The sequence below is a fragment of the Triticum urartu genome, chromosome 3A (genome assembly GCF_056163025.1).
Source record: "Triticum urartu cultivar PI428250 chromosome 3A, HENAU_Tu73, whole genome shotgun sequence".
In the NCBI taxonomy this organism is placed as follows: Eukaryota; Viridiplantae; Streptophyta; class Magnoliopsida; order Poales; family Poaceae; genus Triticum; species Triticum urartu.
This window is the reverse complement of record NC_141875.1, coordinates 229,566,256-229,581,542: the sequence shown is the minus strand read 5'-3', so window position 1 is coordinate 229,581,542 and position 15,287 is coordinate 229,566,256. Positions and strand designations below refer to the sequence as shown.

Sequence of the window (15,287 nt, the reverse complement as noted above, 5' to 3'; positions counted from 1 at the left end):
GTGCAGCGCCCCCTCGGGGAAACTCGAGGTTTGGTTTTAGTTATATGGAGCGCTCATCTGAGTGTGCCCTGAGAAAGATATATGTGCAGCTCCTATCGGGATTTTTCGGCACATTCGGGCGGTGTTGCTGGTCTTGTTTTAACCTATCGAAATGTCTTGAAGAACCGAGATACCGAGTCTGATCGGAACGTCTTGGGAGGAGGTCTATTCCTTCGTTGACCATGAGAGCTTGTCATGGGCTAAGTTGGGACACCCTTGCAGGGTTTTGAACTTTCAAAAGCCGTGCCCGCGGTTATGGGCAGATGGGAATTTGTTAATGTTCGGTTGTAGATAACTTGAACCTTAATTAATTAAAATGAATCAAATGAGTGTGTTACAGTGATGGCCTCTTCTCGGCGGAGTCCGGGAAGTGGACACGGTGTTGGAGTAATGTTTGCGCAGGTTGCTCTTTAGTTTCTCGCTCGCGCTTTGCCTCTTCTTCTCGCTCTCTTTTTGCGAATAAGTTAGCCACCATACTTGCTAGTCGCTTGCTGTAGTTCCACATATATTTACCTTGCCTTACCTATAAGCTTAAATAGTCTTGATCGCGAGGGTGCGAGATTGCTGAGTCCCTATGGCTCACAGATTACTATTACACCAGATGCAGGGCCTGATGATTCCGCTACAGCAGACGCGTATGAGCTCAAGTGGGAGTTCGACGAAGACTCTCAATGTTACTATGTTTCCTTTCCCGATGATCAGTAGTGGTGCCCAGTTGGGGGTGATTGGGACCGTGTCGCATGTTGGGTTATCTTTTATTTTGGCGCCGTAGTCGGGCCATGAGTGTTTGTTTGATGTAATGTTATTTATGTACTTGATTGACGTGGCGAGTGTAAGCCAACTATGTTATCTCCCCTTTATGAATTATTTTACATGGGATGTTGTGAAGATTGCCTAACTTGCAACATATGCCTTCAATGCGATTATGCCTCTAAGTCGTGCCTCAACACGTGGGAGATATAGTCGCATCGAGGGTGTTACAAGTTATCCAGGAAGGATTGTTTGAGCGCATGTGAAGAGGGAGCGTAGATATTGGTTATGGCAATGTTGCGAGCACATGCTGTTGATTTTAGGATTAGGGTGGAGGACAAGGTGAGGTGAGTGTACGAGATAACTTGGAAAGAAGTTTTGTTAACGGTAGAAATAGTGCCGCCAGCCGTGCCAATGGCGGGCAACGAGAAAACTTGGTCTAGGTCACATGGTATGAACGATCTTAGTTTGGTATCGGAGTAGGTATCGAGTTTTGATCCTTCCAGGAGGGCAATGTGAGGTTTGATCGCGAGCAATTCAGATAGAACGTCAGAACACTTGGCATCGTCACCCAAGCCACGTACATTCCATGAGCAAATAGAGATTGCAGTATTACTCATTAGGATGATGCATACACCGACTGGATAAGCAAAAGTACAAGAGTTCTATGATAGCAAGTATTACATAATGACGCGAGGATAGTAGTGGACCCAATGACAGCAGACACGATGAGCAAAAGAGCAACGACACACTTAGCGCGTATGATCTAGCAGAGATGGACATCAGCATCAATTTAGGCCCCGACGCCGAGGGGCAGAGCATGCCTAGGATACGGTTCATGGTGCGTCTTCCTCACCGAAGGCAGAGGCCTCAGAGTCAAGGATAGCTGCAACGTGACCGTCATCGGTGCCACAGAGCAACACAATGGTGGCCAAATCTTCAGCAGAGGCAGGAGGGCCATCAGCAGCGTCGAGGCGAGTATCCTGGATGGCGTGATCAATGGTCGTGTCAATGTCCGCAGGAGAGAGGCGAGTGGCCTTAGCCTTGACGGCCTTGGAGATCATGGTGGACTACTTGGCCTCCTTGCCGGCAAGCCGCGCGCTACGGCGCAGCTTGTCTTTAGAGGAGGAGTGGTCACGAGATGTCTTGCCGCGCTCTTTGCGTATAGTGCTCTCGTGGGTGTCAAGGTCCTGGAGAGAGTGAGTTGCATCCGTCATGGCAGAGGTCAGATTATTGTCAATAATGGTTAAGGGAGTTGGTTGATTAAGCGTAGGAGAGGGAGGGTTACCATTTGACGTGAAGATTCACCAGCAGAGAAAGGGAAGGTGATAATAGCGGAATAAATAAAGAATAATTAAAATCCTTCTAAATAGGATTCGAACATACTACCGCTCTACCATTGAGCTACTGAAATAAAATCTTTCTAAATAGGATTCGAACCTACGATCGCTCTACCACTGATCTACTGAAAAATAGTTGCCTGTCGTTGATTCGTTTTATTGGTTTGAGAAGCCACTTAATAAAATTATACTCCCTCCCTCCCAGTGTCTTTACATTAAAACTCTTACATTAAAGAATAAATAAAATCCTTCTAAATAGGATTCAAACCAAAGACCAGCCTAAATGAGATTTGAACCAGTCAAATGAGTCAGCTAAATAGGATTCGAACCTACGACCAGCCTAAATAGGACTTGAACCAATCAAACCAGTCAGTTAATAGCTGACTGTTCTACCACAGAGGGATTCGGACCATTCTATCAGGGGGATTCGACCAACTAGAGTTCAACTCTCGCTCGCTTTGTTCCATGCCTCATACATAAGGAAACCCAAAGTGGCTCTATTTCATTCTAACGGAGGGAGCATGAAATTACATTTCTCACAAAGGATTACAATACTTTGTAGAGTTAGAGCAACTCCAACGGGGCGATCCAAATGAACGCACGCTTTGTCTGTTTTTGGTTCATTTTGGTCGGCCAGGCGGACGTGCATGTTCGTATTTTCAAATGGGTCGGCTTGACCGCCCAACGGGAGGCTGGCCCAAATATGCTGGCCTGAAAAAAAAACAACTCGCAAAAAATAAACATAAGTGGCCGATCAAACACCGGCCAAAGTTCACTTAAACCTAATTAAACATTAATTAAAATATAAAAAAGTATGTGCCCACCTTCTGCCGCCCTGCACGCTGCCCCAGACGTCGTCGGTCTTGCCCTTGCCCTTGGCGTCGACCTCGTCTTCGCCGGTGAGGTCGATGAAGATAGGAGCAGGGCCAGCCCACCCGAACGCCGCCTAGTACGCTGTCAGGGCAGCCTCCTCCGGCGTCTGCTCGGGAGGCGGCATTGGCCAGCTGCGCGCGCTCCTCCTCCTCCTCCTCGAGCCGGAGCGCCTCCCCATCACGTTGGAGCATGGCCTCGTAGCGCATCTGCTTCTCGCCGTCGGCCTGCTCCTGGCGGAGCCAGTGCGCCTTCCAGCGCTCGAGGTGGGCCGTCTCCTGCACCAGCATCGCGGTCAAGTGGACGGGAGGCACGCTCACCCACTCGCGGTACTAGCCCGTCCACGAGTAGGCCTCCTCTAGCCAAGTGGGTCGGGACAGGGAGCGCTTCCGCGTCGGCTCCGGCTTGGGCTCGACGGAGGGTGACGATGGCGGTGTCGGCACGAACAACGGGGTGTGGACGGAGTCCCCCGCCGTCGACAGGGTTTGCTGTCGCCGTCAAGGAAGCAAAGGTGGGATGCCAGATATGGACGAAAGTGGATGAGGCCGGCCCCCGCCGCACGTGTGTGCAAAGGTGGGGTGCCAAATGTGGATGAAAGTGGATGAGCCCGGCCCCCGCCGCACGTGTGTTAAAAAAGGATGTTTTCATACGCTTTCATTGGCTGGCTGATGGGCCCGTTGTCGGTGGTGACGGTTGGGCGGCCTACAAATGAGGACGCGGCGGATGCCGAGGAAACGCGCGGCGCGTCCAATTTTAGGGTGAAAATGGGTCGGCGCGGACGACAGACGGACGCGATTTTCGTTTAGGTCGGCGCGTTGGGCCTTCACTTTTGTCCGCACCGACCCAAACGCACGAAATAGGTCGCCCCATTGAAGTTGCTCTTAGTGACTTATTAATAAAAAGAGTTGCTCTTAGTGACTTATTAATAAAAAAAAGTTGCCCGGCATAATTTATTGAGTCAATTACATCAGTGGTGCTTGAACTTGGCGTGAACGGTCACTTTGATGCTAGAATTTGCGGTATACATCGAACTGGTGTAATAACTTGGCTCCGGCGTGCAAATCTCGGTTGTGTACGCCCGAGCCACTGACTAGGCGCGCCAACATGTCATGGTCCCACAGTCAGGATGGCAAAGAGAGGAAGTGTGACCATTTTTTTTAAAACCCCCTTGAGTCTTTTTCTCATAAAAAAACCTTATTGACGTTGGAAAGGTGGCATTTTAATTTTTTTTACGACTCTGTTGCTAGTGGGTCCCGTGTGTACATACTAAAATTAACAAGAAAAATGGAGGCTTGGCATCTCGAGCGCGTGACCCTTGGTTAGGTCACAGTTGGTCCTGGCCGCTATACCATTCACCTATTAACAACTTCACATGAATAGTTTTTCTTTTTTTCGAGAAATACTTCAACATGGATAGTTAGGTTAATGTAGTCGAATAGAGGCGCTTGTGGGGCTGAAATGGGCTGCCGTCAGTGCGGCCCATTTGCTCCTGTTTATTTTATTTAGATATTTGTAGGTATGTAAATTCTAATGTCAATAATAAAAATAATGTTTAAATTTTCGTGAAGTATAAATATTATTATACATAGAAACAAAATAAATTACTTTTCTAAACTGTTCACATATAATTTTAAAAACATACATACATATGTAAAATAATATTTGTGAAATTACAAAAATATTTGTATAATAAGAAATAAATATTTTTAGCACTACAATTCATAAAGGTTATTTTAATTCTACAAGCATTTCAATAATCGTACGCATATCTTTAGGAAAAAACTAACGCCCGCACGTGTGGCATCTTGCACATCGTTCACATGTCTTCTTTACCACATGTGAACAAATGACATCAGCAGAAATCTTTTTGATTTTCGGTTTAAAAATGTTTTATCTCCTAATTAAAAAATTGAATTAAAATTTTTTTTTCACCATTAAATCCGTCTCGATAATTTTTTAAAAACTAGACCTCATGTTGATACGTTTTGACCGATTTTTTTTTGCCCAAAGGTTCCCATAATGTTTACATTGTAGTTGCCATAGTGCTTAAACTAAAGTTGCCATGTGGCAATTTCAGTTTGTAGAGCATGGCAATTTTAGTATTCTGATGATGGCAACTACAGTACTTTGATCATGAAAATTATTTTTTGTATGAACCATGGAAATTTTAAGTGCATGTATCATGGCAGTTTTAGCTTATGGTTTATGGCAAGTCTAGTTTCTTAATTCTCCATTTTATAAATGTCAAAAAATTACTTTTAAATGTAGAAGAAAATAGCTGAAAATATCATCGCAACTTCAATGTAAACACCATGACAATTTATGTGCAATAGACATGGCAATTTTTAATCCCCAAAAAATTCGTCGGAATATATTGATATGAAATCTAGTTTCGAAGATCTCGTCGCGAGGAATTTAATGATGAAAACAAATCTTCAATTAGATTTTTTATTTAAGAGATAAAACATTTTAAAAATTAAAAATCCAAAAAATTCGGACATGCATGCATGCGGTGACATGGCGCAATCTGTGTGTTATAAAGCGTGTGGACGGATTTCGTTCCCACCACACGTGTGGGCGTTAGCATTGTCCTATTTCTATAATTCAATGTCTGTATAATTAAAAAATATGTAGTTTAAGATCTAAAATGTTAATATGAATATTCAGTCGTGCTAATATTTAAATTAGACAATTGTTTTTAATATAAGTCAAAAGTGAATATTCGTAAATATTTAGTAAATGTTTATATTCATCAGTTTGAATAATTTAAATGTAGCTGCAACTCTATACTTTTTATATTCATTAAACATTCTAAGTGTCCGCATTTACTAAACAATTTATATAATGCATGTTTGTTCAAAAACTTTTATGTACTAATCATCGTTTGTATGTATAATATTTATCACACATAAATGTTTTGAACTTTATTTTTATTACTTATGTTTTACAATTATTTTAAAAAGAACTAGCGCGTGTAAAATGGGCGGCACTATCTGCAGCCAATTTAAGCCCCACATGCATCATCTTCATACTACTTTTCTTTTTCCAGATACCCTTATATACTACATTAAGGACTTGTTATACTTATTGAACATCTGGGAGCAAATGTTGCCGTGGTTGTGAGGGTGTGCGTCCTAGCAGTAGTTGGCGTGTTCGAATGTAGAGGCCTAAATTTTTCTTTTAGTTTTCACGTCAGCACCTACTTGTCATAGAGCAAAAAAGAAAACATCTACCACGTGAACATGGTCTTTTTTGTGAGAAATAAATTCTTTTAGGGGTTTTTTTGAAAAAAAGAATAGGCCACACGTTTCAAGTCACTGACAGCGGGCCCCGTGCCACACTGCCATGCCAAGTCAGCGTTGATTTCCTATCCATACACAATTAGGACCGTATTTGCACAACCAAACCAAGTTATTGCACCAGCTCAATGTATGCCATAAGTTCTAGCATCAAAGTGACCGTTTACGTCAAATTCAAGCACCACGGGTGTAATTGACTCTAATTTATTCATTTGCTACAGGAGTAGCTCGTACAAAGTGTCACACAAAACGCTCACACGCAACAGGTGTGCATGCTTCAGGCGTCCTTCCGCGCCCTCAATGCCGGACCCCATCCCGTGCCCTCCTCGCCCATCGGGCCGACGTCGTTGAACGCCTGCCCTGTCATCTGGTCCGCCGCCTTCACCCGCAGCATCACGTCCTCCTCATCGTCGGCCCTCAGTGCCGCCTTCATGCCGGTGCCCTCCTCGCCCATCTTGCCGACGTCGTTAAACCCTGTCCCGGTCATCTGGTCCGCCTCCTTCACGCGCATCACCACGTCGTCCGCGTTCAGTGCCTCGCCCCTGCCCGCGTCTCTTGCCGTCCCCTTCCTCTCAGCGAGCTTCCGCTCGATCACGTCCGTCGGCACCGTCATCTTCTCCTTGAACGCCTCCGTCAACCCCTGCGCCGACCCGAAGATGTTCTCCGTTGCCAACTTCGACCTGCAGATTTAACAGATTGACGCGTTCAATCAACTTACTGTTGAAGCCTTCGCATCTTGATCCTTGAACCACGGCGTGGCTGGTGGCAACGGTGCTTTTACCTCTCCTCCTCCGGTGGTTGGTGCGTGCGCTGACGGGCCTCCTCGGCCTTCTCCGCCGCCCGCCGCCGCACATCCTGGCCCTGTTGCCACGCCGACTCCTTCGTCTCGCCCTTGCTATCCTTGGCCGAGCCGGCGAGCGCTCGCCGGGCGTCCTCCTTCTTGTCCACCATGTACTCCTTGGCGCCCTCCGCTGTATCAACGGTTGCGTCCTTGGCGCCCTTGGCCTTCTCCGTCACCGTCTCCGCCGCTCCACTCGCCTTGTCAGCCGCCGCGTCCTTAGTCTCCAAGGCAGCGTCCTTGGCGCTCCTCGCCTTCTCCGTCACCATCTTCCCCGCGCCGCGCGCCTTCTCTGCGGCCGCGTCCTTGGTCTCCTTGGTCTTCCCCGCGGCGGCGTCCGCCATCTCCCTCGTCTTCTCCACCGCCGCGTCCTTGGTCTCCTTGGTCTTCCCCGCGGCGGCGTCCGCCATCTCACTCGCGCTCTCCTTCCCTTCCTCGGCCTTCTGGGATGCGTAGCTCCCGTACTCATTGACTTTTTCCCCCGCGGTCCCCATGGCGCCGGTAGAGTGGCTGTCGTGGGCCGTGGTTGTGTTCCGGACGCCGCCGGAGAAGGTGTCGCGGACGGCGCCCAGCAGGGAGCGCGCGCTCTCCTGCACGCTGCCGAAGATGCCGGTCCGCCGTCCTGGGCTGCTGGGCTCGTGCATGTCCCGCCTGGCCGCGGCGAGCTCGTCGGCCGCCTTCTGCGCCGCGGCCTGCGCGCGCTCCTCGCGGCGATCCTGCTCGGACGCCATAGCTATACCTGGCTAGGTGATCTAGTGATCTTGATGCTGTAGCTGTGGTGAAGCGTGGGGAGATGCTATACTACTATGTTCGGTCAGAGGTGCCCTGTTCTTCGCCGTGCGAGTGGAGAAGCACAACGAGGAGCGAGCTTAATAAAAGGTGGCGACGGGCGAGAGAGGTCTGGAAGGGCGCGGACGTGAGAGCGGTGGCGGCCGGTGACCCGCGAGCGGCGCGCGGCGCGACGCGTGTGCGAGCGGCGGACACGTACGCCTGCGCGGCTTCGTGGCCTTCTCGGTTGGATACATGCCGACATGTGCATGCCAAAAGGGATAAACTTGGTTTGAGCTGCCCGACGCTGCCACGAGATCGCATTCGCAGGAGATACGCCTTCATTTCGCCCCTAAAGCACGGCGGCCATAAGCTCTACTAAACCACCAGAGCTTGGTTGGATTTATTGCGCATGAAGTGTTACAAAATTCGGTTTTGTTAAAGCATATAGATGTATCATAAATATTGCACATCTAAATCACACTTCTAAATCCTATTATGTTACTTCTTTTATGCGGAGATTCGTGAGGGTATTTTATTTTCCCTTTTTATTTTCTTTTTATGCATGATTAACTAATTTAGATATGTGATAAAAAGAGCACATCTACATGTCTAAATCTTAGTTAACTAAGATTTAACAAAGTCTCGTCAATTTTGTAACACTTGAATCAATGTGCACGGAGATTCATTCTGATTTTAGACATTATTCTGCATTGGTGAACGAGTGGGCGTCGCGAATACTATGTCTGGCTCATAATTATACTAGCATTCGTCTCGCCTTAATCCTTTATGCGGGGCGCATGTGTATTGGCCGCCTCAATAACATGCTACTCGTCCGTTCGACCGTCAGTCTATTCGCTCATGTGTTCGTTCGTTCGTTTGCTTTTTTGTTTTCTTTTGGTTTTCTTATTTTTTTTCTTTGGTTTTCCCGTTGATTTCTTTGCTTCCTCGTAATACTTTGCTCTTCTTTAAAATTTTCTTTCACTACTATTTGTTTCTTTCATGGTTGTCTCCATTTTTTCTTCTCTTTCTTAATTTTTTCATTGTTTTTTTGTGTTTAATGATTTTCTTTCTTTTAAAATTGTATTCACTGTTTTATTTCTTTGCACCTGTTTCTTCGGCCTTTATTTTATTGTTTTCTCTTGAACTATTCAGTTTTTCTTTATTTCCTTCTGTTCTTATTCTATATTTCTTGAACACATCAAAAATATTTATTAATACACTATTAACGATCTTTTTTAAAAAGTAAAATTTTCAATTACATGGTCAATATAATTTCTCACATGTTTATACTTTTTTTTCATGCTTGATTAGTATTTTCAAGTACATGTAATAATCTTAATACATGATCTGCGTTTTTCTATGAGAATTTTAATATTTTTAAATGTTTGATTAACATTGTTTTGAATGTAAAATTAATATTTATTTTAGTATTTGGTCAACATTCTTTTATACTCATTTAGAAAAATATCTGTATATATTTAATATTTTCTTTTAATACGCGTGGGTTCCCTTCATCTTCGCTATAAGCGAGCCGCAGGGTGCCCAGGCAGCACTATGTCTTGCTTATGGCGAGACTACTGTCTTCTCGTCTCAGGTGCCTCCCTATATGTGCTGGGCCAGGTGCGCGGGATACAATGGTCGCGTTTTTTTCGTTCTTTCATGGCTTTTCTTTACTTTCGTTTATAAATCCAAATATTCTAAATAAATATATTATATAAAACACCTAAAAATGTTAACCAAACATTTGTAAAATGTAAAAAGTGTATTATAAAATGGTTCTCATGTATACAACAAATATACAATTTCTGTGAAAATAATTGATCATTCATTTTTGAAAAATAATCAAGCATTTGAAAATGTGTTTAACAAGTATTTGAAAAATATTAATTAAGAATTTGAAAATGTTAAATGTGGATAAAAATATGTTGACCATGTATTAAAAAATGTTAAACTTGTATTTGAAAAATGTTAATTAAGTATTTAAGTGTTAAACAATTATAGAAGAAAACATTGACCATGTATTGAAAAAATGTTAAATTCTGTATTTCAAAAATGTTAATCAAGCATTTCAGAAATATAAAAATATGTATAAAAATGTTGACCATGTATTCGAAACATATTAACCAAGCATTTTTTGCATCAAATTGGAACTTTATTCAACGAACTATTGTCCTGTTACAGTATGCCCATAGGCTACTAATGAGAAAATTTGGGCTTCGGTAAAGCTAACTATTCATAACCTCAAGCATACAAGTATGCTGAGCACATTGATGGGGCCAGGAATTCAGGTCCCTACCAACATGACGAACCGAAAACAAAGAAAAACTAGGCACTATATTCTCCAAATCTTGTAAGATAGGCACCGCAATCGAACATGAATTTTGGCACGAGTTCCGTAGGTTGACAACATCCGGGCAGTCAACCTCTATGATCACCCCTTCTGGGCATAGTGAATACCCGCGTAAATGGGCGAAGATCACCCCTTCTCTCATAGCCAGCAGCAGCAAAAAAGACAAATTGGACCTGTGGACGAAAACAATTCATAAAGTAAACTATGGACAAAAAAATTTCATCCAGCTAACCCCTTTGTGTAGCCATCGACAGACACGCGCCGCACTACATTGTGCAGCGCCTGACTGCCAGGTGCTACATTTCTGGCCAGCGTCGCACCCCGAACTGCTTAAAAATTGTTAAGTCGGTGTGCAACGCCTGAGAGCTATAGTGTAGCGCTTAGCTTCTAGGCGCTGCATTAGTGGCCGCAGTGTTCTTATCATCGTTTGATTGTACTAGTGCTCATGGTCGTACGAGTACTAAAACTTGTGCAGAGCAAAACCGCGGCTGCTGTTTGCTCGAGCCTTTTCACCTATCCTGTCATCACTCCATCAATCAAATTGATCATAGCAAAGTGCTTGATTTTGTAGTACAAGAGAAAAAACATGCACTTGTTGTTACCATCGCAGTTACCCAGCGCCACACACCTGACCAGACCAGAGACGGTCGGTTGGGAAACAAATCCATCAACCACGATAAAAACGGATGCGTAGGGTCACACACTTCACTAGACACTATATAGTGTATCACCTAGCTCCCAGGCATTGCACGCCGACTTAGCAATTTTTAGGCAGCCCGGAGTGCGACGTTGGCCAGGCGTGTAGAGCCTGTCAGTCAGGCGTTGTATATTATAGTGTGGCGCCTAGCTATCGGGCGCTACACGCGGGGCGAAATTTTTTCATGGACAGTTCACTTTGTGAATTCTTTTCGTCCATAGGTCAAATTGTCGTTTTTGCCGCCAGTGGCTTGGCCATGAATGGGGTGGAAACTTCCAGCAAGGACTTACATCATGCATCAAGAAACACTAGGTGAGTCCGGGCCACGCTGTCCAGTCCACCCGATATAGCATTGATTCGTCCATGTTTATGGTGATCCATCCCACCTCCAGTTGTCTCCAACATTGCGTCCCATGCGTCCTACGTCGCAATGGAATGTCAAGGATGCAAAAGAGTTTCATGAACTCGTTTGATCGCCTGAACCGGATTATACCTATCTTCATTGTGTGTCCATCGGTTCCGTGATGACCATATGGCATGCATAATTGTGATATTTTTGCCTCTCGAGTTCTCTAGAACATTAAATCTAGTAAAATATCCCGAGACCATGTTTCTGGATGCAACCTTGGCAGGCAAAATCAAATATATCCCTTGTTGCAATCCAAAACTTTTTATCATGTGTGCATGAAAATGAGAGATATTAACCAAGCATTTAGGAAATGTTAAGTTTGTATAAAAGAAAATGTTTCTTATGTATGCGAAAAATGTATACGGAATACATACAATCTGTGTGAAAAAAATTTGATCGTGTATCTAGAAAATGTTAACCAAGCATTTGAAAATAATAATTAAACAAGTATTTTAAAAACGTAAATCAAGCATTTGAAAACTGTTAAATGTGTACAGAAAAAATGTTGGCCAGGTATTAAAAATGTTAATCAAGGATTTGAAAGTTTTAGAATGTGTGTAAAACATTATTGACCATGTACTAATAAAAATTAATCTTGCATCTGGAAAATGTTAAAGAAGCAACTGAAAAACTATAAAAATATGTATAGAATTTTTTTGATCATGTATTAAGATATAATATGTATTAGAAAAAAATCATGACATATACGGAAAAGGCAAAATGAAAACCAAAACAAACCAAAAAAACAGCAGTGAAAACTAAAAAGGAAACAAAACAAAAACGAGAACCAAATAAACAAGTGCAAAAGTAGTGGGAAACATTTCAGATCGATAATGAAACAAAGAAAAAACAAAAAAACCATAAAAACCTAGGAAAGAAACAAAAAACCGAAGAAAAAAAGATGAAACCCATGAAATAAACAAAAAAAGAATTATACAAATAAAAAAAGAATACCGATGAAAAAAAGAATACCAAATTAAAATCAAAAGAAAGCAAAAAAAACAAAAGGAAATATAAAAGAGTAGAAACCGTGAAAACAAACAAAGAAAGAAAACAAAAAAACCTGACGAAAACCGAGGAAGACACAAAGAAAAAGAAAGAAAGAAAAAAACCAATGCAAAAGTGTGGAAAGCACTTTTCATGAGAAAGAAACAGAAAAACCTGAATTTTTTTCCAAGAAAGCCGAGAAATAAACAAAGAAATAAAAAAATGAAGTTAAAATTTTAGAAAATACTATGAGAAACCTCAAAAAATCAACAAGATCCTACAACGAACAGACGCCTTGGATGGGAACCCGAGCAAGGAACTAGTAAATGAAGAAAAAAGGGCCAGCCATTATCTATGTGAGGGAAAAAAAACTTCACGCGAGAGGAGCATATATCTAGCTCCTGCTAGGGCGCTCCAAGGGCGTTGCAGGAAGAAAACAGAAAAAAATGAAGGAAAAAGTAAAAAAAAACCCTCAGAAAACCAACGAGATCCTACAGCGAATAGACGCCATGGATGGGAACCGGAGCAAGGAGCTAGCGAATGAAGAAAAAAAAGGTCAGCCATTACTTACACAAGGGGAAAAACTTCAGGCGAGAGCAGCAATATATCTAGCTCCCACAGGGGCGCCGCGGGTCGCCCGTGTCTTTGAGCCTTTTCTTTACACGAAGCCGATTGGACTCTTTTGTCATTTTTTTTTCTAATTTAATGTTTTCCTTTTCTCGTTGACCTAGGCTACTGCGGACTAGATTGTACCAGGGGGATCGAGTCTGGAAGGCGCGGAGCTCTCGGCTTTTTCGTTTTGCAAGACATATTTTTAAACTTTTTTGGTTTTCTTTTCCAGTTTTTGTTCTCATTTCCACTTTTGCGTAGATAATACTATTTTTGATTCATAGTAAGTGTCACAATTTTGAACAAAACTGCGACCCTATTATGGATCGGAGGGAGTAATAAAGTTGAGATTTAAGAATGGGATTAAGTCTCCGCACTTGAAGTGCTATTACGTTGGTTTTTTATTCAGTTTTTACCTTTTCATTTCATTTTTTTTCATGATGCCCCGCTCATACTAGCTGTGACTTAAGTTGTACAGGAATTTTACCTATCGCGTCCTTCCTTTTATTTCACTTTTGCAAGGAGCGCCACCTTTCTCGTATATAATCATAGTCTCATGCGGAACTAGAGTTGCATTATCTTTTTTCTCTAGGTTTTACATATATTTTTCTCTCATTTTCCTTTTTTGGGACGACACCCCATCCTCGCACTCCACATGCAACCACGGTTGCACACATTTTTTTAATCTATTTGTTCCTTTTAATTCTTTTTTTTCACTATGTTGACACAGTAAAGAAATTGAGATTTTAGAATATCTTTTTTAGTTTTTAGTCATGAATGAAAATTTTCATTATGAGGTGCAACTTTGTAGTTGGGTTTATTATTAACTTTATAATGTTTTAAATTTTTAATTTCCTATTTTGTTTCACTTATATATTTTTTGTTGTTTTTTTACATGTTCTGTGACAGTTGAATGTCCACCCTCAACTAGACTGCAACTGCACACTATAAAACGACATGCAATTGTAAGAGGTGTAATATGCCTGCAACTAGAGAGGTGGGGGGAAGCGAGTGTGTGTAGTTATTGTGCATTACCGACGACGGTGTGGGGTGAGGGAATGGGAGTATTTTTTTTCCTTCACCGGATGAAAGCAACATGCTAAGTCGTCCCATTAGCAAGTTGTTTTTCACCTTAGGTTATTTCCTTCTAATAAAACTTGTGCAATCGTCGCATGACCAGCCCTGACTCACAACAACACATGTTATGCGATAGTTACATGTCTATCCCTAATTTGCACCTACAAACGTTGTAGCTTGTCTTCAACTGCACTTTGTAACACCACATGCAACTGCTAGTAAAAATTGTTAAGGACGGGGTAAGTAGTTCATAAAGTCCTCTAAAAAAAGGTAGTTCAAGAAGGCACGCTTTCCAAGAAAGCTGTAGGATAACCGGGATGAATGGACATTTAAGGTTTTTTGTGGGAAATAGATATTCAAGTTTTTTCATGGTAGTATGTATCTCATTCATAAAATAAAGATCAAGGTACAAGCCATGTGGACACCAATTCAATAAAACTGAAAAAATATTAGAATGCTAGCCTTTTGCATAAAGGATCATCAAGAAAGAAAGAAAATTACAATCAAGATTGACACACCCCTGAGCAGGACTCCAACATGTGTCACCTGCCTCCGGCACCACCACAAAAGTCATCAACCATAGAGTTGATCGCCTCTTCAGGGAAGGATTTGGAGCTTATTTATTTAGAGTCATCGTCGACGCCCCTGAAACCAAGACGTCGAACGATCAGAAAACTATGAGCATCTACATCCGGACCCCTCAGACGTCCAATCAGACAACCCATTCACTGTCCGGACAGGAGGGTGAAGAGAAAAACTGCTAGAATTTCATCTTTTTATGGGCCAGCCCAATAACAATTTCAGAAATTTCTAATAAATCCTAGAGGCCCACTTAGCCCATTCGTGCAAGGCAAGGGGCACTATTAAAGTTTAGTCCCACATTGCTAGTTTAGAGGGAGTTGGACATCTTTATAAGGGAGGTTCTTTCCCCACATGTATGAGCATGAGAACAAGAGGGACATCCACGCGCGCTCCTCCTCCGCCGCCCGCCGTGCTGCGCCGCGAATGAGCCGAGCCGATGTCTAAATTTTTGCCACGCACGATGGGTATACGAAAGGTCACACGGGAGCTGAAACGTTTTTCTGTAGTGGACACTGAATCCGAACGGCGCGCCTCTTTAGCTGAAGTCTGTTCGCTTTGTCTCCCTCTTTTGCTTCATCTCCCATCGCTGGCCTCTCGCATCCTTCTCTTGCGCCTATAAAAAGGAGGTCGCTCCTCTTAGAGAGACGCATCAGAACTTCTTCTTCCTCT

General features: G+C 43.1%; 1 protein-coding gene across 1 annotated transcript; it reads right to left on the bottom strand.

The window, feature by feature from the left end:
* Nucleotides 1–6,488: 6,488 nt before the first annotated feature.
* On the bottom strand, nucleotides 6,489–8,012 carry LOC125548305 (uncharacterized). Its single transcript, XM_048711953.2, has 2 exons — nucleotides 7,080–8,012; nucleotides 6,489–6,978 (listed from the first exon to the last, which is right to left on the bottom strand). The coding sequence occupies exons 1-2, from the start codon at nucleotides 7,865–7,867 to the stop codon at nucleotides 6,576–6,578; spliced, it is 1,191 nt and encodes a 396-aa protein (XP_048567910.2). The 5' UTR covers nucleotides 7,868–8,012; the 3' UTR covers nucleotides 6,489–6,575.
* Between the last annotated feature and the right edge of the window lie 7,275 nt (nucleotides 8,013–15,287).

Coding starts and splice junctions, on each gene's coding strand:
- LOC125548305 (XM_048711953.2), bottom strand. CDS start 7,867: ATGGCGTCCGAGCAGGATCGCCGCGAGGAGCGCGCGCAGGCCGCGGCG. Junction 6,979..7,079: donor CAACCACCGGAGGAGGAGAG/GTAAAAGCACCG, acceptor TTAAATCTGCAG/GTCGAAGTTGGCAACGGAGA.